The 23,831-nt window shown below is 43.2% G+C and overlaps 1 protein-coding gene and 1 long non-coding RNA gene across 5 annotated transcripts in view; one reads left to right on the forward strand and one right to left on the reverse strand.

Moving 5' to 3' along the window:
- Positions 1-1,534: 1,534 nt before the first annotated feature.
- Positions 1,535-23,831, reverse strand: part of LOC120562635 (protein SOGA3-like) — a 24,617-nt gene continuing 2,320 nt past the window's right edge. Inside the window, exons 3-13 of one of the 4 annotated variants that reach the window (XM_039806447.1) lie at positions 23,669-23,831; positions 23,039-23,197; positions 22,427-22,498; positions 21,744-22,063; positions 21,328-21,487; positions 20,767-20,836; positions 19,998-20,544; positions 19,749-19,878; positions 19,265-19,382; positions 15,804-15,971; positions 9,700-9,842 (exon numbers count right to left, since the gene is read on the reverse strand). The exon at positions 23,669-23,831 is cut by the window's right edge and continues 62 nt beyond it. In XM_039806447.1, the coding sequence (XP_039662381.1) occupies positions 9,832-9,842; positions 15,804-15,971; positions 19,265-19,382; positions 19,749-19,878; positions 19,998-20,544; positions 20,767-20,836; positions 21,328-21,487; positions 21,744-22,063; positions 22,427-22,498; positions 23,039-23,197; positions 23,669-23,831 (1,918 nt within the window). In that variant the 3' untranslated portion in view covers positions 9,700-9,831. Of the gene's footprint in view, positions 2,950-3,031; positions 3,068-3,953; positions 5,809-5,914; positions 5,995-6,773; positions 7,329-9,539; positions 9,843-15,803; positions 15,972-16,363; positions 17,436-19,264; positions 19,594-19,748; positions 19,879-19,997; positions 20,545-20,766; positions 20,837-21,327; positions 21,488-21,743; positions 22,064-22,426; positions 22,499-23,038; positions 23,198-23,668 lie in introns of those variants that run through there. The other 3 variants (XM_039806448.1, XM_039806446.1, XM_039806444.1) reach the window with 3 other exon arrangements.
- LOC120562636 lies at positions 17,761-20,134 on the forward strand. Its single transcript, XR_005639803.1, has 4 exons — positions 17,761-17,815; positions 18,408-18,488; positions 19,744-19,891; positions 20,024-20,134. It is a non-coding gene; the product is annotated as an uncharacterized LOC120562636 (long non-coding RNA).

Below are 23,831 nucleotides of genomic sequence, written 5' to 3' on the forward strand. Positions count from 1 at the left end.
TATGACCCTCATCTCTGTTGACATAAGAGGGAAATATTCTGCAAAGATATACCTAATGGTTTACCATGTATACTGTTTGTATGAAAATTGTATCTCCGTTCTTTTACTCAAGGCTGTAAAAGGATTACAGAAAGTACTGGCCTAGACCAATCAAATCAAATTAGATCAAACAGTGTACATGGCCAATGGGTGTGTGTGTGTGTGGACCTTTATTGGAGCATCAATGGGAACGAGCTGTATCAGCATTCTGATTAGACCCTTGTCTCTGGCTGAACCTGTGTTCTATGTTTGTATGATACAATACACATTGTTCCATAGATTCTTCCCAGTGTTATTGTGTTTTAAGCAGCACTTGATTTAAAACAGTTAGTACTGGTTATATAATGGTTTCAGCATCTGGAAACCTCCAGACTTGAGCACAGGCCAGTAGTACTAGGAATCCACGCTCCTGCCCAGCCTTGACGCAGGAAAACAGTGAGAGACAGCCAACAGAGCGCTATAGGCTAGGCATCGAGAAGGATGACAATATTTATATTTATATCAGCACCAGGGTAGGATTTCTGGCACCATAACATTGTTGCACCTGTCATTCCAGTCAGCCTAGGGTGCAAAGTTTCAGGGTGATGGGTTGGGTGTCCATCCCTCTCAGGGCCAAGGATGTGTATGGTGTGTGTGTGTGTGTGTGTGTGTGTGTGTGTGTGTGTGTGTGTGTGTGTGTGTGTGTGTGTGTGTGTGTGTGTGTGTGTGTGTGTGTGTGTGTGTGTGTGTGTGTGTGTGTGTGTGTGTGTGTGTGTGTGTGTGTGTCCCTTTGTATGTTATATAAATGAATGGGCATATTTGTGTGTGTGAAGGTGCAAAACTAAATAATTTACCAGACAGTGCAGCCAGGCAAACAGAAACATGAATAAGTAAAATGGCGCTTATTACACCATCTGACGTAAACAGAATCACACACATTTAAACAACACAATGCATCACACATTTATAGAGGAATACATACATACTGAACATAAACATAAAAACAACACACACCCACGCTGTCAAAGGGGTGGATGGTCCCTGTGCCGCTGTCACGTAGCTCTGCAGCCATCAATCAGAGGCAGAGATCACAGTGTCACCAGAGATGTCAGCCAACAAGATTGAAGGAGCCAGACAGTCGTTTGGTCCTGGTGCTTCATCTTTGTGAGCTGAACGGTCACCTAGGACTCATCTTGATGCAGAAATATTTCTGTGCCATGTTTGATTAATTGAATTGTAGGCTACGGATTAAAGAGGCCTGCGCTGTGCACAGGGTTACTCAACTTTTGAAACACTACTGTATAACAACTCTTCATAATGCGTTATGCTGTACTGGTGCCTTCACAGTCACGCTTCACAAATGGGTTTAAGATGCCAATAAATCATTTTTAGAAGTGTAATTATTCAATCAGTCAAAGCTGCACAGCATGACAACATCACATACTGTACAGTATAATGCAAGTTTATTACAAATGTAGATACTTTGGTATGTGATGTGAAAAGAGAGGAGGAAGCATTAAGTCCTTATGTTTATTACACAAAAAGAACAGCAAAGGCCTCACCTTTATCATATGATTCACTACTTTGACCGAAAAAACTGTACTACTCAGCTGAGTAATGTCCTGATATATGACCATTCAGAATTAGTAAAAGTAGAAAAATGGTCACAAGCATAATTATTTGTTATGCACAAAAGCAGGCTCTCGTGAATGATGTTTTACATTTTGATTGGAAAACATTAGCAATGAGTTGACAGCAAGAAATTAAAGCCATTCCACACAATGCATTTCAATTTGAAATCAGGAAAATGCATATAACGAAACCAGCCTTTGGTACAAAGTTGTAAAAAAAAAAAAAAACTCACTATCACATTTGTGTTACTGTAATCATGAAATCATGTAAAGCCAGTCATGGATGGAAAGCAAAATGTTTAAGTCACAGGCAAGGTACAGTCCAGGCATGTACTGTAGGTAATATTCAAGAAGGCAGAAACCAACACTGCTTTATTCAGCACACAGAGTGATGCTAGGGCTAGGGGGGAATGTCTCCTTCACTGCCACTTTATCTCCGACCCAGCATGATGCTGCATATTGTGTTTGTAACGTCAAATTTTGTGCAAAAGGCACACAAAACATGTTGCGCACAAAATACAAAATACAGTACATATTACATACATCACTCTGGATTTAATTTGGCTGGAAGTTTTTGGATCATCTGAATATGAGCAAGCATCGCTTTTAAGGTGTAAAAACAGTTTATAGAACAGAAGGAGGGTGTGTTGTTGGTAGATCTGCAAGGCTACACTAGTCAAGGCTAGAATCCAGACCTGAGCATTGGACATCCATTCAGATGGTTGGCATGAATGCATGATCAGTGGATGGGATGTTTTCACTGTCCTCTGAGTCTATGCATGATGCCTGGCAGGTTCATGGGAGCAAACTGCTGAATGAATAAGTAAAGCTGCTTCAGATCCTTTTCTTGCCTTCCTTGGTCAGTTAGGCTCCACTGGATGCCACATACATTCTAAAAGGTGAGTGGATGAACTCACAACTAAAGCACTTCTGAGTCTGTAGGAGTGGAGAAGCAGTCTGGGTTTGGTATGTACAACAGTAATGAAAAGGAACATTCAGTGTTCAGAGGTTATCACTGAACTGAAATGTGACTTCTTGTCGGTTCAATCATACGGGGAGGTGGATGTCAAATGATGACAGTCTCTTTGTGAAAGGCGTGTGAGTAGGTAAAAGAGGAGCTGTGTTTCTGGAGGGGGAAGGATGGAGGCACAACAGGGGTGGTAGAGGGAGAGGGGGAGGCGGAGGAGGAGGAAGTGGGGGAGCGGCTGGCCCATCGGGAGGGGAGGCGTCGGTTGGCCGGACGGGCAGGTCTTGAGAAGCTCCTCTGAACGGAGGAGGAGACAGAGGTCTCTTCCTTCTCCTGTGGAGAAACAAATGAATTACCATTTAGGATTATCACACCGTTCTATCAACAATTCAATTCACACACTCAGATACTTTACATTTTGTCACGTGTTCCATCGGAAGTCTTCTTGACCCTGGGGGAAACAACAGGCATATTTCAAACAGGAACACGCTCATGTGGAAAGGTCACACAAGTAGATCCCATTCTTTTTGGTCGAGAGAACAGCATCTGAAGCGGAATACCTTACACGTGCTGTGGTTCTGCTGCCAGAATCTTCAGCATTTTATTTTGGACAGTGCTCCTGGGTTAAGGTTAATCTAAAGTGGTGCCTTCTAATACGTTTTTTCTATGAGGTCAAATAAAATTGGTTTGATAATCGCGCAAACGATTTCGTTAACATTTGCATGACTTTAAAGCAGCTTAATCGCTTCGGCTTTCTCATTTCTGTGCTCTGCCAAGGGCATTTATTCAGCTGGCTTCTTGCAGATACTTCTGTAATTACCACACAAAGGCCAGAAAAACACTTCCACTACGAGGCCCCGTAGAAAGACTGGAAGATGAAAGACAAGTTGTTGAGGGTGATAGACCTCCTGCCAAGTATTTTATATGCCACACTGCCAGTTCCTTTTGTTAGGAACCTTTAAGCAATGAAATGGCCCAGATGCCCAGATAATAATGGAGGCTCTGGCCTGCTTCTGTCTCTTAGCACATACCAGAAATAAACAACATTCCCACCGGAGCTGTACTCAGTCAAGGGCAATCGCTTAGTGTTTCAGAATGGAATGAAACAGAACGAAATGTGCAAGTTCACCCAGGTCCACTGGTGTAATTGGCCTTGAAAATATAGTTTGACTTAATTGTATGTTAGTCAAATAATGTGCAGACTTCCATATTTTATTCCAAGAGAGTGCCTCTAAATCCTAACATCTGTAGAGTGATTAGCACACCTGCTGAGTGGCAAGGCAGTAGCTTATATGTGAAAGTGTGAATACAGACTGTATTTTTCAGATGCTACCCACCTGCACTGTTAGATGTATCTCTTTCACACCCATGGCGCAGTGGCTGCTGAGCTGTGCATGTGTGGTGTGCGTCTGTAAGGTGTGTGAAGTCTGTGTGTGTCTCGGAGTGGGAGGTAAGGGCAGAGGGTCCATGTCCAGCATGTCCAGTTCTGTGACGTTCTCCTCCTGCCTGACACTGACCAAAGGACTTGAAGCCTTCTCGTTCGGTTGGCTCTGGCTCTGTTGAGCCCGGGCTGCACTCTCATAATTCTTCAGAATCCTTTCCACTGCACCGTAGTTGGATCTGGATCCCTCAGGCCGTGGGTACGCAGCCAGAGTAAGGGCCCTCCAGGGATGGTCATTCATCATTCGAAGCCCAGGTCTGGAGGAGTCTGACTGGGAAGGAAGAACAGACGCATGCCTTAGCTGTGCCTGTTGCCCTGGCTGTGTCATCTGTCTTTGTTTGTTCTCAGCAGACGGCTGCTGGAGTGAAACACCAGCTCTGGCCGACTGAGACCTTGCTCCATGGGGATTCTCATTCTTGGAGCTGTAACTGTCCACATTCAGACCTGGCTGGGTGTTTGCAGGCAAGACAGACTCAGAAAAGAGATCCTCTGTGGCCCCTCTGTGCTGTGTTTTCCTGGAAGGACTGCTTGCTGTTGGAACTTTGTGCTTGACCTCAGAATGGTGTGCTGGACTCTGAGAGCTTATAATCTGTGGCTGTGGTTCAGATGAATGGTCAGAAAGGATTTCTTGCTTCATTGTAACCTCTTGACCTCCAGTACCACATCTCATTCGCCTTGGTTGGAGCTTTGGGTTCTGACTTGTAGAAAATGTGACTTCAGGATGCACACCCATGACGCTAGTGGTGACATCAGTACAATTAGGCTGAAATGTTGTCTCCCTGGGAGGTAAAATCTCATCTGATGCACAACTTGGGGGAAAGACTGGTTGGCAACCCACTGAGCCGGCATCTGTATGTATAAAACTGTTTGGTTCCTCTACGCCACGGCCCATCTCAGCCTGAAACAACGTTCTATTGAACTCAGCTGTTTTTTGTTCCAGCATTATGTTTCTTTTAGAGCCCTGGAGGTTGGGGCTGGCAGGTGGTATTTCGAGAGAGGACAAGAGCAAATCTAAAGGCAACTCTTTGACAATCTGAGGCATTTGTTGCTCAGAGCTTTTCAAGTTCCTGAAACCAGGGCAGTACTCTGAGCGCAAGTCTTTTCCAGCAGTCAATATGTTGACTTCAGAGAAGCTTTTCTGGACAGTCCCGTATGTTGACAGCTTACTGCTAGTGAACTTGCTTGCATCACAGGACCAGCGGTTGTGGCAGCAGCCCATATTGCATTCAGAGTTAGCAGGTACAGAGCACGATGCTACAACACCGTCTATTAAAACTTTTCCTTCATTTTCTTGTAGCATGGCCTCGAACTTCCTGACAATAGACGGGCTGCTACCTTTTTTGTCCACTAGAACACAGGGGCTATGGCACTTCCTCACTGTCATCACGGGGGATTCCGGGATGTGGAGTTCTGTGTCTGGATGGGTGGGGGAGCTCAGATTCCAGGAGGAGGTGCGGGGAGGGATGGGTGGACCTGCCGTATCAATCTCAGAGAATACTCCAGGGCTTGTCTGTGTTTCTCCATAGCTGTCTGGATCAACAGTGTTTGCTTTCCAGGATTTGCTTGGCCCTCTGTCGGCGTGCCAGGTGTGATCTGGTGATTGGGTGATCCAGTTTTCCCTCTCCAAGGCCCGGAGGTCTTCGTAAATCTGGCTGAGGTCGCAGGGAGCTTCCTCCACCTCCAGTAGGGTTTTATCATGGCCAAACAACATCTCACTCTCCTCAGGAAGGCACAGGGATTCAAACCGATTCCTGAAGGGAATGAAACGGTGAAATGCATTCACTCTTATAGTAAGAGCATCAAGACACAACAGGCACAGTGATTACCATAGTTCCATAGCAAAGGATATTTAATTACCTCTTATCCCCACTCTTCTTTCTGATCTCATCCTGGTAGCTGCAAAGCTCCTCGCTTACAAGAGCTATCTCCTTCAGAGCCTGAGACACAGATAAGGGAGAGACAGAGATACAATCAGACATGCTGGATACTGTGTATTGTTGAAGTACTGTAAAAATAAAACTTACAATTGATGATGAGGTAGTTTAAGAGGATTATATAGACTATAGAAACCAATGAGTGACTGTACAGTAACACTGATGATTAAAGGGGAACTATACAGTTTTTTTTAGCTTAATTTACCTTAACTGAACAGCTTCGGAGTTACTGGAATGGTTATATGACTTTTTATGAGTTGAATGGTGGTTGTCTCGCTCCCCCCTAGCGCCTGTGAGCGGAAAAGCCACGCTTGCACCTTACTCAGCGTCAGGAAGTATTGTGTGATATCAGGTCTCGCGATGTAACGAATTGCTTCACGTCACTGCACACATATGCCCATTCAGGAACCGGCTAACAAGGTAGCGATGGAGTTTTTCACACTATCGTCATGGCTGAGCCGGCAAAAAAGAAGCAGAAAGCTAGGAAAGCATTGTCGGAGGAACAGAGAAAGAGGAAACGGCAGACTGACCAAGCGAGGAGTCAGACATAAGTAAACGTCGGAGCTGCCAAATATCTATTCCGAAGCTGTAGGGGGAGCGCTATAGAGAAACCTGCCAGCAAAAAGCACAAAAAACAGCGAAGAAATGGCCAAAACTGCATAGCGCCCCTTTAAACAAGTTTGTGTCAGCAGAGCAAAAAAAAAAGACAAGGCAAGGAATGACGACCACACCAATGTGTCTATACTATATATACATATGGAAACATGGTTTGAAACACTCACAGCATTGAGAGCAGTGGTGTTCTTCTTCTTGTTGCTGCTGTAACTCAGCTGAAGAGGACTTTCTTCAGGACAAAAATTGTTTTCATTCCCATATGAGATGTTCTTCTGTGGCACTCCACATCCAGGAGCTCCAGGAAGCATAGGATCCAGCTCCATTGTATCCACAGCTTCCTTGTTATCAGTGGCTGAGTCTTGCTGCCAAGTGCCTCTGGATCTTAACTCATCTAGCTGCTCAGGTTGTGAATGCTCATTCTGAGTGACCTGACCACCGACACCAAATTCAAAGAGGATGTCTGCTTGGAAGCAAGTGGAGTGGTGACCATCTCTGCCAACGCGATCGCTGCCACTGATGTTTCTGTTGCGACCAAAACCAGGTAAAGGTGGATGTCTGATTGGCTCTGACAGACTGCTGCTGCTCAGCGGCTCATTGTCACTGAGCAGGCTGGATCCGGTGCTGGTTGAGCGTACGCTGAGTCTGTGCACAACATTATCGTTGGCCTGCCTCCCACTGTCTAGTCCGGTCCCTTCTCGCTTGATCCTCACATCACAGTACAGCTAGAAACAGGAAGAGGAAATAGAGGTCATCTTTTTTTTTAGCCTTACTGCATTACTCTTATGTTGAATGAAACAAACAATACCCTTTTGTCATTTTAAAATGTATTCTTTCAAGATTAGAGTTCAACATTAGATTTGGCAAAGACTGAGCAAACGCAATATTACATTACAACAAATCAAACATCAGTCAAATACACCAAATATAAACAAAAACTTAAATTAAATATTGACATTTATTATTTTTTATTAATTGATCTAATGATATTATTATATTGTCTATTAGCTCAAAAAGGTACACCTAAGTAGAGTAGTAAGTAGAGTATTGTGTTTAAAGGGGCATACATTAGGAATCTACTCTCACTGGATGCTTAGAATGAGGTGAGACAATATAAAGAATGGCAGTGGCCACAGAGGATTGAAAAAAAAAAAACATTCAAAGAATTCTTTCAAATAAAATTGGATAACCTCTGGCCTCCTATGGGATCCCAAAATAGTAACTATTTCATGTTGACTGGGCTCCTTTCCCATCACGCAAAGTCTAGATGGGACTAGTGCCTTTTCGCCTGCTTTATTCCTCTGGTGTTTTCCTCTCTCATTTTCTGCTCTCGGAGGGGCAAATGAGAGCCACATGTTCTTTTCATAGAAAATTGTTCCAGTGCCTTCGCACTCTGTCCAACTACTTTTGTATGGCTTCCCTCATTAAAAACACTAATCTGCTCCTTTGGGCATGTCAGATTTTGACTTGGGCTTTGCCACTACCCATGCTTTGTCCCTCTCTCTTAGAGCCATTCATTTGCTCTGAATTACTTCCCTTTCTGACAGGACTTATCCTGTTATACTTTCTTATCTACTAATTCTCATCTAAGTCGAGCCTTTCAACCCAACAAGCTGAAAAAGTTCAACTTTGTCATTAGGGCAGCAGCTAACATTTAATTTTATTATAAATAAATCTGCTGAATACTTGAATTGATTGATCGTTTGGTTTGTCAAATAATGTAATAGGGTTATAACAAGTTCCTAGAGCTCACAATTAATTGATTATCAAAATTGTAAAATATTACTTTTTGGTCACTTTACTAATTGTTTAATTGACTAGTTGTTTTAGCTCTATTTCTCATATTCCCCCTAGCACGTTTCTGCTTAAAGTGCTCATATTATGCTCATTTTCAGGTTCATAATTGTATTTAGAGGTTGTACCAGAATAGGTTTATGTGGTATAATTTTCAGAAAACACCATATATTTGTTGTACTGCACATTGCTGCAGCTCCTCTTTTCACCCTGTGTGTTGAGCTCTCTGTTTTAGCTACAGAGTGAGGCATCTCACTTCTGTTCCATCTTTGTTGGGAGTCGCACATGTGCAGTAAGTACTGCTAGCTAGTCAGTTGCAGAGTATGAGGGAGTGCCATGCTAGCAGCTAGGCGAGCATTACAAGCTGTGTTACAAAGTGACGCACGATGAGCACTTCAAGTATACAAACAAATCAATGAAATATTTAATTTGCTCTAACTGACATAGTCAGGCATATTTCCAAACACAAACATCGAAGAAGAACATTAAAGTTCTTGCTCATTCATTCAATTATTTGTCATTATATAATGTAAATGCACATTGTGAATGCATGCAACAAATAATGAAAAGAATTTAACAAAATGAAAAGATGTGACTGTCAATGAATAAGCTTTTCTGTTTTGGTCTTTTGACTATCACATATGATCATAGCCACCTATGGAGGAGTATATTACAGTCATCTCTCTCTTAAATGTTCTTTTTGTTACATGCCAGCTTCTGTCTACATCAGTCCAGGTCATAGTCTGTCTCAATCACTGCCTCTGTCTCGGTACACAGAGATCAGAGAAATAGCAGAAGTCTCGCCCTCCTCCTTCCACTCCTTTCTTTCCTCATACTCTGCAGCTGCACTGATCAGGGATATTGTTTTGACAGTGTTGATGGCGAACAGGATGTGTAGGAGGGAAGTGTTACACACTGTAGGCTGCTCAGTGCATAGGAAGCCATATATCATACACAAAAAATGGAGCAAAGTTTCATACGTTTGAAAATGGCATTACATACAGTACTTTTGAGAGTTTTCCTTTATCTAGTCATTCACTTGCCTAGCTTTTACCTAAATCCAACCTTAACCCCAAAGCAAATAATTAAACCAAGACAAAATGCAGAAATATTCTCATTCGGACACATTTGGAGTATCTTACCTCTTCAATTTTCTTCTGCATATCCTTCAGCTGGCACTCCCATTCCCTCCTCTCCACGTCGAACCTCTCCAGCAGCTCGGCTTTCTCCCTTAACCAGTCCCTCTCATTGTGCTCCAGGCGACAGCGCAGGTCCATGGCTGTCGAGTGTGTGTCCGCCAGGAGCCTCCGCTGCTCTTCCCTATCCCGGCGGAGCATTGATGTCTCGCCGTTCTGTTCTCGAGCGCTCCGTGACGCCACAGAGCCAGGACCTGCTGCTGACTGGACCCCTCCGCTGATCAACCCAGCACCCTCTCTAGCCTCCAACTGAAGCGAAGGAAACAGACAGGGAGTGCAGAGGGCACAGAGGAGGAGAGAGAAGGGAGCAGGAAGATGGAATGGGAAAGAGTGGGAGAGAACAGTCAGTGGTGATACAGGGTAGATTACAGTTGGAGAAAAAGAGGATGAGAGCCAGATGATAAGACAAGCAAGGAAGGAGTGAAGAGAAATTGTTAAAAGTGGAATTAAGAGAATGAAGGAGTGGCAGGAAGAGAAGGTGGAGGAAGTGGGGGAATAATGCACCATGGGGACGAGTGTGAGTGGGTTCAGAGGAGGGAAGAGGGAGAAAAGAGAGAAGAGAGATGAAAATATCCTGTAAGAACTCACACGCAGGGTTCATGGGTTCAAGTCTCTTCTCTATGGTACTTCACTAACACAGGATGCAGCGCAGGATATGGCAGATTCAGGCACAGAAAAAATGTGTCTGCAGAGGATGCATGTGGCCTCAGTCAAATGATACTCCGTTTTCAGAGAAACACAGATTCAGACAAAGAGGATCTTTCAACACAGATATGACAGGACTTCCGATTCCTTTCAACACATTATAAAAATGCCAATTTTATTAGTTCAATTGGATGTTTTTGTTTTAATGAGAATATTACTGAGTGCCCCTGCACAATGCACTTTTCAAGCAAAATAGCCTGGGCATTTCCCCTGGCAATTTCACTGTGTTTGGGCCAAAAACTTAAGCCAAAGAAATGTTGTTACGTTACTGAGAATGAGTAAGAAATATTGCAAAAAATGCTAGAAAAAAGGGCTTGAAAAACGGACTGAATTTGATAACATCAAAGGTTTGTCATGGTGGTCTGATTTGTACATCTGGATAAGATAATGGTGTTAGGAAAACTAATCTGAAATGTCCTCTACCAACGAGATAATGCAAAGGAATTATCTGATATAGACGCTTTCCCTTTTTTGTAGTATTTAAGGATAAGGGTGTGCATAGATCTTTGCATTCTGTGGTAAATATGTGCATTTTTGTTGCGCGTAAAAAAAGGGAAAGAAATGTTGGCTTTGGGGCTGGAAAGAGCCCAAGACAACGCCTGAGCATATGCACATATGTGTGTGTGTGTGTGTGTGTGTGTGTGTGTGTGTGTGTGTGTGTGTGTGTGTGTGTGTGTGTGTGTGTGTGTGTGTGTGTGTGTGTGTGTGTGTGTGTGTGTGTGTGTGTGTGTGTGTGTGTTAGAAAGAGGGAGAGAATGCATATGAGCATGCCTGAGTGTGTTATTTCAGTGTTCAGTCACAGACAGCGACCAAAGCCTTCTTACAAGCCTCGGTCATGGTGCTATTTCTGCCTGTGGCCTGGGGTCATGAAATTATGGTGTAGAAAAACAAGTCAACCCTTTCTGTCTGCCTGTGGCTCTTCTCAAAGTTCTCCACAATTACAGACGGATGCTGATGGGTGCTGTCCACAGTCTATTTAAACATCCAAATGTAAACAAATAGTGAAAGTGCAAAAATAAGAGGTTTTTGCACATACGTTTTTTTTATTAATTGAGACAAGCAAAGAAAAAGTGTCTTCTTAAAAAGAAAACTCTAAAGGGATAGGGGTCAACATCATTTTAGCCAGTTTAGGGAAAACACACCCATGCATGCACCCACACAACTCTATCAGAGCCATCTCCTGCTAGCCTTGGACACCCAGTCTGTCACTGTATGGCACAGGGTATATAAAGGTAACTGTGTCACCACGGTGACCCACTATAAATAGTGGACACACAGCCTTGTACAATGTCACATTCCGAGAGGAGGTGGGGAGTCGAGGTAAAAGGAGGAGGGGAGTTGGCTGCTAAGGCAGAGTGACATGTCTACTAGCTGCCCGCAGCTTTCATAAATCAGTGGCATGCGAAGAAATATGCCAGGAAATATCCGGCCTGGGACCTTTGATGCTCCCCTGGTATTTGGTGGTAGAAGTGCCCAAAAGGGATGTGGAACCAACATACAGTAGCTACATTCACAGCCATATCCTACTGTGAGGAAAGGTGTGTAATTAAAATCGCAAGAATAGAACAAGCATGTAACTGTTTGTAGCTACCGATCTTTAGTTTCTCGACCAATCAATTGACCAACAAAAGGGACGTAAACTGGCTGCTAACCACAGCTCAGAAATATGTAAAAATATCCAAGATGTGGACATTTTATGAATGAAACTTGATCAAAAAGCAAATAGAAGGGCACTGGGAGAGCGAAGACCTCCACCAAGGCATGCCCTATCTCACAATGTTAATGCAGTGTGAATTTTCCCAGTCGGGAAGTCATTTTTACGCATTATTCCGACACCACATGAATGCAGCACAATCGCCCTATCTTGCAAATCCAATGAAAGTGATAAATAGTTTGTGTGTCCGCCCATGATTTGCATTCGCTCCAAAATGTAATGTTCTTCCTTGGCCAATGCTACACCCTTCCACAGTTTCAAGAAAATCGGGCCAGTAGTTTTTCCATAATCCTGCTGATAGACAAACAAACCAACAAACAGACAAATTGAACAGAAAACATAACCTTTTGGGGAAGGTAATTATGCAGCACTTTAGTCTGTGGGTTCAATCACACTCTCCTGGTTAAGTACAGATAAGGATATCTTCACTATGACACATGATTTGCAAATGCCATTCCCCTTAAAGTGACCTCAAAATTCCAACTTCCTAGACCCAGGTCCTAAAGTAGCCACAACTTGTTCCATTCATTACTTTAGGATTGTATAATACACTTGGCTGCTTGGATAATCTTTAAAGTATTCTGGCCGCCTCCTTATGATTTTGTGCTAATAACGAACAAAAGCTAGCTGTCCAGCTAACAGTGTAATACCAACAAGCTTATCATAGCAAACTGCAAGAAAGAGTTCAGCTGAGCCCTCTTTACTGTATGACTCATTCAGTTAATTACCTCAAAAGGCTCTTCTCAGACATACATTATAATTATACAATCAATCAACGCTATTCTGGATTGTTAGAAGCATGATCAGTATCAGCATTCAAACAATTAACCTAACAATTACCTTTTTAAACACCCTCTGTTTTTGCTCTCCATCTGAGCTAAAAATGAATGGGATCTCCTTTGCACTGGTACAGTGAAGCCAACATGTGGAAAATGAAAGAGGAGTTTCACAGCTACTCTCACCAAACGGTACACATTTAATTTCGAAGTGAAATAAAGTTACACCCATTTGCTCTACTGACCTCCTTGCATTGGTTGGCATGCATTCTTGTCCATTTCTTCGACTCCCCCACATTGTTCAGCATTTTATAAATATATAGAGACCCGTGCTGCGATCGAACGTGTTTGGACAGGTTAATACTAAATGTAAATAAACTAACCAAGTACCCATGACACGAAGGACAATACAAGGGATATATATATATATATATATATATATATATATAAAGTGAAACAAAATGGCAATTCAGTCTGATTATCAGGCTATTCATTTTTGTGTTCTGTCTAATGTAGCATAAAAGAGTGAATTACATTGATTATAGAAAATAGGATTCAACAACCTTGTCTAAGATCAACAGCCATATTCCGTTTAATTCTACTTTCTTGAACTAAAAGCTGACAAAACTTTGGTTAAAGATTCATTACAAATTGACTCTAAACTGCCCAATGAGGGATGCAAGGTAGTTAGAAATCTGTAAAGTCTGTAAATTAGTCATTTGATTACTGAGCTGCTAATGATTTCAGAAAACTTGACTTGATGTGTTTTGAACCTGATGAGCAACCCCAGATTACCACTTGGTAAACACATACCCAAAACTATAAATTGTGGCAGGATGAGGCATCAAGACAAAACAACTTTTACAATGGAGCAATCCCCGCCCAGCATGGCTTAACTCCAAGTCACATTTCCCCTTGGTCTGTTTGTGCAACAAATATAGACATTTCTGCATAGTGTGTGTGTGCATGTTCCATTCCAAATTATTGTGGGCCCATGTTCACACACAAAGTAAAAACACAAAGACTTCCATAAGCACTTTGCAAATATGTAAAGAAACAAATCATTCAGACATCTCTCCCGTCCCAAACAAATGATTACAGGCAGTATTGCCTGTAAAACTCCGCTACCGCTCTGCAAAAGGCAGACTAGGGAACATCCAGGCAGCCACTCTGCTGTTGTTGAAGCTGCCTGTGAAAATCAACCCTAGTCTACCCTGATCAATCCCACCTGGTGACATGGGTCGGGAAGCCGAGTAGATCGATGAGGGTTACCCCATTCAAACACACAGTCAACCTGGGTATAACCCTGATTGAGCCATCAGTGTGAAAGGGGTCTTAGAGTTAGCTGTTAAAAGCCAAGTTGGGTGTCTCTCTGGCTGAGCAGGGATAAAATGTGTGTGTGTGTGTGTGTGTGTGTGTGTGTGTGTGTGTGTGTGTGTGTGTGTGTGTGTGTGTGTGTGTGTGTGTGTGTGTGTGTGTGTGTGTGTGTGTGTGTGTGTGATTATGGTATAACCTCATGCAGTAGATTAAGCCTCTTTCTCCCACTGCCACAATGGGCTTTACAAACACAAAACAGAACAGTAAAAGTCTCTGTTTTTATAAGGCTCTCTGTCAACCACACTGTGAGAAGGCACAGAGCCATCAGGACAAAGAGAAGAGCTGAACACTAACATTGTGCCATCTACTCACACAGAGGGAATGACATTATGGCAGTTAAACCATCTGTGTCCGGGAAAGCCATGTTAACATGTTGCATTCCTGTGTCGTCGTTTCAGCAGCAGTCTCGTCCAACTGCTCTGCAGTGTCATTGCACACCACCTTTTTCTCCCTTCCAGCACCACATTTCTGAGCTTCATCACTTCACTCACTTCACTCATGAGAATCATTTAATTTGTATGCCTCCGCGCCGGATATAGCCGTGGCCAGAGGCATCATGTTTTCGGGTTGTCCGTCCATCCGTTTGTACGTACGCCCTTCCCATTCATGGGAACACAATTTCTCAGGACCCCCTGGAGGGAATTCCTTCAGATTATGCACAATGTCCACTTGAACTCAGGGATGAACTGATTAGATTTTGGTGGTCAAAGTCACTGTGACCTCACAAAACACGGTTTTAGCCATAACTCAAGAATTCCTACGCTAATCGAATGTCTAATGGGATAAAAATATAAAGTAATGACATGTTATATCCGAAAGGTCAAAGGTCAACTTCACTAGATAGTTTTCATGTATCGGGGAACGGTCTGTGAGAGCCCTGTGGTGGCAATCCTAGCCAGCTGTTTATTTTAGTATTTTGAGTACAGCCCCTTTAGTGCAACCATACAAATCCATCTTCTGATATAACCAGAAAAAAAGCTAAATCCCTAAAAGCATATTGCTTTGAAGAAAAGCCATGGTCCTTCAAGTGTTCCGTGCAATGCCTGACACAGCGTGGCACAGGTTTGCAAACTTAACTCTGTAAGTATTTTCTGCCTATTTCAAGAAACACTTAACAGTAGCTGTCCTAAGGCATCAATAGGTTAATATTTTACCTTCTTAGAGTTAGCTGTTAAAAGCCAAGTTGAGTGTCTGTGTCTAGCCGAGCGGGGATAACATTTGTCTACTTGGTGCAAATCTTTTGTCTAAGCTGAAGCTTGAGTTGGATGGATGCCAGGGTGACTTATCACCCTGGCATGTGGGTGGCAAACGTGGCGATCCCAATTTACACCAAACTGGAGGCCAGACATGCAAAGACATGACAAAATACACAAAAATAATACACACAAGAAACAATATAGATATTAACAGCAATAAAGCATCCTTTATGTGAAGTTGCTTAGATATTGTTGTTAAACAAGATTAGTGTTAATTTGTATTTGGAACACTGTCCTCAAGCACACACACGCCAGACGTGCACAGCTATACATTGCTCTAACACACAAACACTAAAATTGCAACTGGCTATTTGTTTGGAGATGCTTTTGAATACAGACTTAACCCTCAAAACCCACCCACACATCACCATTCCTGAGTTACCTGTGCAATCCTGCATTTGAGCTCGGCCTTTTCCAGCTCCCAGGCACATCTGTCTCGGGTGTACTGCAGCTGGAGCTCGCCCCTCTTCTCCTCCTCTTTCTTCACCTCTGCCTGCACTTCCTCCAAAACCGTCTTCAGGTCCAGCAGAATCCTTCTGTTCTCCCCCCCCTGCATGGAAACACATTGACAGAAATCTTGTCAACCAAATATGCTAGATGAACACATTTTAAAAAGTTAGTCAGTCAGTAGGCTATCACACAGTGCAATCAGAGAAGAACTAAGGAAATCAGTACTTTATACTAAACTGATGCTTACAATGGTGTATCAAAGTATATCATTATTTTTTTTTATTTGAACCCCTGAGGAATATTCTGGGAATATAAGAGATGATACCATAAAAAACAACAAATTCACTGTGAACAGTGTAGCCTACCATTGACAAACTAACTTCCCATTTAATAGGCTACTGGCACAGAAAAAAAGAATGTATGTTTACTACAGACGCATTAAAGGCAAACACAGATATAGCTTTCCCAGTGGTAGTAAATATGTTCAATCACTTGTATGTCCGCTACTTCTCTCAACAATGACTCCTTCTCGCGCATCCATCCTTCCTTATCCTGTACGTGTCGCTTTTTCAAATCCTCAAATTTCTTTTTAAGCCGCGTGTGTTGTGTTTGCTGCTGCTGGGCTTCGGGACCCGGCCACATTTGTCCCCTGAGGAGTTCAAGCTGTGTCCCTGCTCCACCTTCTCTACCATCCGGTGAAGCACCGAACTGGGAATCGTAGATGTGACTGAAGACGGTGGGCGGAGAAGAGATCCTCCTCGACGGGCTGCGACTTTTGCCCCTGCCTCTATCTGCCCTCTCCATCCCGGAGCAGGGCACAAACTCCCATCCCTGAGACGGGACGTAGCCCCCACGAGCACCGCCCCCGCTGTGCAGCCCCGAGCCGTTCATAAACGCACTCCACATTTCTCCAGCGCATTAAAAGAAAACATTAAAAAAACAACTTAATGAGATAAATTATCGGAAGCTGTAACCAAGCTATTTTGTAAGTATCCATTTCTGCTCTGTGAGCATACATTGAAATACTTTTTTACAGTTCACTCAGCCATCTCCTGTTGAAACTGTTGTTCAGTTGGTGACGCGGTCACAAACTGAAAGCGTCAATTATCCAAACCCGGCCAAATCCCCAGTCGGCCGCACAGCACCGCTCGGGACAGCAGCCCCCGCTGTGCTCATACAGGCGACGGGACGGGACGCTTTGGTCCCTTCCATATCCTCACAGAGACAAGGTCAAACCGCCATTCGTGCGCCAGAGTCTCCACGGTGCTTTTTTATCTCAAAGACGTCCTCAGTGCTGCACCCCTGCGCTATTTTCCTTTTACATGTTTTATGTCGAAATCACAGGACGCGAGTCGTTGCAGGCGACAATCCAGGGCTGGCAAAGACAGACACCGTAGCCTATACCACTCCGACGCAAATGGAGAAGTTCCCAAAAATATCACGGACACGGAGCGCACTGATGTAAGAGCAGTGGAGTATTTTTACCCACTGTAACCATGAGTATTTCCCTAGAGCCAGATTAGCTGGAAGAAGCAGCAGGAGCGACAATTAGTAAACACCGGATTGCTCTAATTACGTCGCAGGATACCACCGTGCGCTGTATCCATGGCAACAAATCAATTTACGCCGTGGTAGACTCGTTGATAGTAGGATAAAAACAAAACAAAAAACAGCAGTAGCTGTCACTCATTTTAGAGGCAATAAACCACTTAGTAGGCTACGACCTGAGGGCAGTATTTGTTAGCTGCACTAAATGAGAGTGCCACTCGCAAAATAAGCGGTTGGTCTTACATTGCCCGTAAAAAAAAAGCTATTTTGCCTAACGTTACCTTTCCTCTTTTCTCATCCGTAGCAGTAGCCTAGTAGCTACTCCCACTCTTCTGCCATTTCTCATCTGCTATCTTAGCCTGAGAGGGGGATGAGTATCACGAGGAAAGAGAGAGGGTAGGGTGGGGTTTTTCATCTTGATTGAGATAACACAAGTAGCCGGACCTGTAGCCTGTCTGTGAAAAAAAAAAGTAACCCGTTGCTCTTGTTACTCGCGACATAGCTAGTAGCCTATAGGCTAATTAACGTTAGTAGTAGGCCAGCTAAGTAGTAATAATAACGCGCGAGTTAGCTTGCTTTCTACACAAAACTTCTGATGTTGACGGTTTTTGTTCCGCTCGAGCGCCAAAACAAACTTGAAACGACTCCCGTCTCCCACCTTATGGAGCACGTGCCATTTGGATGAAGCGACCCTTACCTCTTCCTCTAATATTGAAAGTTGCGATAAATATCCTTGAAAAACAGGCACAAGAGCCAACGAAGTAGTTGAAATGAAGTCTGGGCTGGAATGCGGTGGCAAAAACAACTGGAGAGCGACAGCCTACAGCTGAAATGATGCTTTCATTAACGGGAATAAAATCCTCCTTTCTCTCTATTTTCCTCTGTGTCTCCCCTCTCTCTCTCTCTCTCTCTCTCTCTCTCTCTCTCTCTCTCTTTTTTTTTTTTTTTTTTTTTCTCTCTCTCTCTCTCTCTCTCTCTCTCTCCACAGCTGGCCCTAATATGTGACGTAAAACCTCCCACCGGTGGGATGAAAGAAGTGGACCTGTTCCGCCCCCGTCCTGGTGGTCAGGTCCGTTGGTTAAACAGATCAGCACATTTCTGCCTTGATTATTCAGACCCACCCAAGGGCATTTTAAGAGTCCCATAAGTCAAATCCAAATAGGCCTATGGGTGAAATGCCAACGCTCCTATCATATTCCCCATGGGCATTTGTATGATTTGTTACAGGTTATGTTGACATTCCATCATGACAGTTGCAGAAGAAGAACTTAAAAGACACAGCCTATTGTTTGTTTCAATGTCAGATGGTGTGTGAGTGTGGGAATGACAATGTTATGTAATAATAATGTAATTATTGTGACTGGGCACGCACAGTGTCTGTGTATAGTCTGTGTGCATTGCCCTAACAGTCATAACACAAACGTCAGTATTTACAATGTACTGCTCACAGACCTGATTATTGCTGCGGTCATGTGAAAACTTCATACTGTAGATACACATTTGCAGCAGTAGCCTAATGGTTCAAGTATCTGTGTGGGTAAAAACATTTTTTTTTTTGACCTTCTGGCTTTACAGACCTATTCAAATCTCCACTATAAACATAACATTTTGAATCTAATAAAAGACCCTGAACACCCATCACACAGGTGTTTTTAGTTATTGTGGCTGATTAGACGTCTGCTTAGGCTGAAATTGGACCCAGCTATGCTGGGGAGAATTACATAATGCCCCCAATCTCCAATGAGAGTGAACAAAAGTGTAAACTAACAGGAAAGTGAGACAGATCACGAGAAGTGTCTAATTAGGTAAGGAAATCAGATAGGCAGCAAAAAGCTCATTACTCACCTAACAGTCTAGTGTCGTTCCAAGGTGTTTGGTCTCCAATAAATGTTGAAAGCATCTGAGTAGATGAGTGGCTTGGATCATACATGGAAAAATGATAATGTCCTGTACCTTGAGTGACCTTATGTGATGTGTTCAAAATAACAGAAATGAAAAATCAATGAATAAGTAAAAAAAGAACCCATTAAAAAATGTACTTAATATGATATTGAGGGTGTGCTTTACAGAACAAAGAACAGGGTGAAAAGAAATACCAATTTAAAAATGGTAGCATAAGAGAGTGAGGAAAAAAGAACAAGAATGAGGATCAGCAAAATAATGGGCTGGAACATCTTGATGGATGGCAGGTAAATGAAAAGGTTGGGGGTGGGGGGGGGGGAGGCAGAGGGAATGAGGGGCAGATTGACAATTCGTAAGAAAAGTGAATATTAGAGAACAGAAATTGCAGTCATTCATGTCATTCGTTCATGTGTTTGCGTCAGCTTACAGACAGTGGCTCCTCTTCCTGTTTGTCCTCCTGCTTGGGGACATCCAGCCGGTCTATGAAGCTCTGCAGCTCCTTCCTGAAGGCTTTCATCTGCGCGGTGATACGATACAGCAGCTCATGTTCTCGGATCCTGTTGAGCACAGGTAGAGTGTGTTTTGGACTCGAAATAGCGCTTTGACATGCTTTAGGGGTCAGGGTGAGTTGAATGGGGAAATACTGCGATTCCTAACCACTGTCATATGTTTATACCTGCCACCTTCCTCATCCTCATCCAGCCTTGCAAACAGCTCCCCGTTGGTGACATATACTCGTGCCTCGGCGATGATAGTGCTGGTGTCAGCGATGAGCCTATCGATGGTCCGACCCAGCCTCTCCGCCTCGATGCGGATGTCTATCATGTGCTGCCGGTCCTTCAGGCTTCTGGATAAAAAACGGCTGTCTACAGGTGAGTAAAGGGAACGTGTCGGGGTGAGGCAGCGGATGTTCCTCACCTCATCTGAGTCACTTTCCCCTCCAATAGGGCCCTCCCGCTTGCGGTGGGGAGGCAGGAGGCGGGGGGAGGACGCCGAGGCTGAGGGGGTGTCGTCATCCCGTCCTCCGTCGCTCTCTGCGTCACTGTCCCGAGGGCTGCCGCGGATGCCCAGGTGGGACGCCAGGTCATAGCGCTGCATGTTGGAGAGCAGCACGCGGTTCTCGTACTGGAGCTGCATGACTTTGCCGCTCAGTTCGTTGATCTGCAGACGTGCCGCTTTCAGCTCCTCCTGGAGGGCCTCCACTTTAGCGGGGTCAGCTCCTCCTGGGGTTGAAACAAGGCAACAATGAAAAGTGGAACACCTCTGCAAATGAGACTTGAACGTGCAGCTCCTGGAGGCTTTGTGAAACATATACATTTTGCATCCGATAGAGATTCATCAAGCTGAAAAAAAGAACAGATATCTCACGCTCTGCAGCGCAGTTGTTTTGTCTCCTGCAACAATGACTTACTGACAGACACCGAAAAGATGAAAACCAAACAAACCTCCTCCATGTCTCGATCCAGCTTCATGGGATCCAGCCTTGTATTTCAGTTTATTGAGTTCATTAGTCACCTAAAGATGGAAAAGAATGTTATTCCCAAGTGTATTTAGTGCTGCGAGTATGATTAGTTCACACATTTGAATTTCTTATGTATGAGGCTTAGATAACAGACGGCTTTTATAAAAGGCATCAAAAGTCATTGATGATACCAATAATAGCTCAAGGGAAGAGGAGACACTTTACATCTTACATCGCTGAAATTAAAGCAACATTTTTATTAATATCAGAAAACATACGTCATATACTATTTACAGTCTGTTGCCATTTTGATTGAAACATTTAAATCATCACAATGCTTAACAAGGCTTAAAATTGAGGGTGAACTATATAGATAGCAGTCCAAGACAGAGAAACTATGGGGAGAGTATTTCCATTCGATGTATAAAGTTGTTATTGTATACCGGTCCCACTGTGAGTAGTTTTGTCCTTGGATCTTAGGAAACAATGCAATGGACCTGCTGAGGAAATTGGCCCTTTTTGGAGCACAGTCTAATCCATCTACCTTTTTGTTCTCTTCTTCCACATCTGCTAAATTCCTGCGGAGAAGTTCTGCCTCATCCTCCACCAGCTGAAGCTGCTGCCTCAGCTCTGACAGGGCCTCGCCCTGCTCTCTGCACTGTTGACCTCCAATCCCAGAGCTGTCCACTCCTGCTGCCACCAGACTAGGAGAGGAAATAAGCATTGATAACTGTGACTGAATGTTTTTATAGCCCCCTCGTTTCTATTCCATTTTTTTTTAAACAATATTTTCACTATACAGTCTGGATAAGCTCAACAATGAAAATTATTTTCCTTGTCACAAATTAAAGATTGAATTCTCCCTAATATGGGAATATGATGCACTTCCTTTCCATTACAACTATTACTACATTTCAACAAGTCTTGTGAATCAAGATCTAATGAGTGAGTGCAAAGTACCTGTCCTCCCTCATGTCATCCAGTTCAGCCTTCAGCCCCCTGTTCTCCACCTCCAGCTCCACAATCTTCCTCCCCAAGATGTTTGCCTCCTCCTCCACCAGGCGTAAGCGGAGTTTCAGCTCTGATTCGCGGGTGGTGGGAGGCCCTCCAGCCTCACCTTTAGGCAGAGGGCTGTCCACGTCCCCGTAGAAAGAGCGGTACTTCTGCAGCTCCTGTTCCAGTCGGTCCTTCTCCTTGTCAATCTTTGCCATTTTTTTCCTCATCAAAATGGCTTCCTCCTTGATGAAGGCCAGCTGGCATTTTAAATCATCATTTTCTTCCTGTGGAGAGAGAGGAACCATTCTTCATTTGCCCATTACTTTCAGTCCTCTGAGTTGTAAATACATTATCACAAAGTTAACATGGGGAAAAAAAACCTAGCAATGTAGTTTTTCACGTGTAAGTTATGAATGTACATTCCTGGGATCAGTTTCATTGCCTCAGCACATAGCCTATTGCAGTGGGTGATTTTTCCTTATATTACTTGCACTCCTACAAGCTACAAATTATGACTCTCTAATGCCTAGTTCTGCATGGAACATTTTGCTTTTATTTGGAAATTGCATTGCAACAACAACCTCATTATTAAACATCTTCATTGAAGTTTATAACTTTATGATCTAATAATGTAAATGCTGACTCACCTCGGTGGGGGTCTGTGGAGTCTTTCTCTCTGCTCTCTGCCCATCCTTGCTTCCTTTTCTTTTCAGCGAGAGCTGCAGGGAAACAGTGGTTACATCATTATCATCAGCTCACTGTTTTCTTACTGAAGGCAATGATATCATCCAGATTTATGGAGCAATGAAGACTCAGTATTGGAAAAACAGGAAGAACCTTTCTGGTAAAGGCCCATTTAAACTGTAACTTAATGTTACTTTTAATTCTTTCCTGTAGAATAAATGAAATGAAATGAAAATATTCAATTTAAACTGAAAGTGCAAGTGTGATTGTATAGGCTAAAAGTGAAAAACACCCCCAAAAAGAAATTGTATTTGTTTTTTCATTTTGTCATGTTTGTAAGTATGAATGAGTATCTCACAAATCTTACTGTACAAAGGATATTAGGACATAAATCTGGGCAATGGGAATGCACCATTACCGCCTCGAAAACACGCTATATCTTGCTCTGGCATTTTGGAATATCTTCAACCTGACCTTTAATATGGTTCAGGTCAAATTTGCATTGCACTTGAATAAGCACACAGACACAGTAGGTGAAAAAAACAATACGCAACACACTGTCATCAGCCCTTCACCTCTTTGGCTTTCTCCAGTTCATTCTGCAGGGCCTGCTTGGTGACCTCCACCTTTATCAGCTGCTGCCTCAGCTTCTCATTCTCGTCCTCTGTCTTCGTCCTCTTCTCCTCCACGTTCTCCAGCTCGTGGTGCAAGCGCACAGACACATCCTTCGCCACCTGGGAGAGGGACAGGGACAGAAGACATCCAGGTGAAAACATAGTATACTTTAGAGAATTAGAAATAAAATTTAAGTATACAAAATGTATTGCTACTACTAAGTATACTTTTACTTTTTGTGCTTAACTTATATAGTATATTTAATATATACAGTATATGTCTATATATATATACACGTCTAAGAGTGTACTTCAAAATAGATGTCATTAAGTACAAAATGGATGTACTAATAGTAAATATACAAATTCTACAATACATAAAGTGGTATTTCAGTGTACTTATTAAAAGTGTACTTTATTGTAAGTGTATTGTAAATTGTACTTAAGTGTACTTACTTAAAAAGTATACTAAATTGCAAATGCAGCATTAACATAATTTACCAATTGTTAATATGATTATAATAATTCTCCTGGGCAGAAGGAAAGGGAGAAGGATATAATATAATGATGCTCAACCCGCCACAGACTCACCTTGAGGTCTTGCTCCAGACTTCTGAGCAGCTCTCCATCCACCTGGCCACTCTCTGCGAACCGGAGCCTCTTCCTTTCGGCCTTCTTCAGTCGGTACTGAAGGATCCTACAGTTCTTGTTGGCTCTCTCCAGCTCTCTGCGCATGTCCTGCAGCTGGCACGCG

This window comes from Perca fluviatilis, chromosome 7, assembly GCF_010015445.1.
Source record: "Perca fluviatilis chromosome 7, GENO_Pfluv_1.0, whole genome shotgun sequence".
Lineage (NCBI taxonomy): Eukaryota > Metazoa > Chordata > Actinopteri > Perciformes > Percidae > Perca > Perca fluviatilis.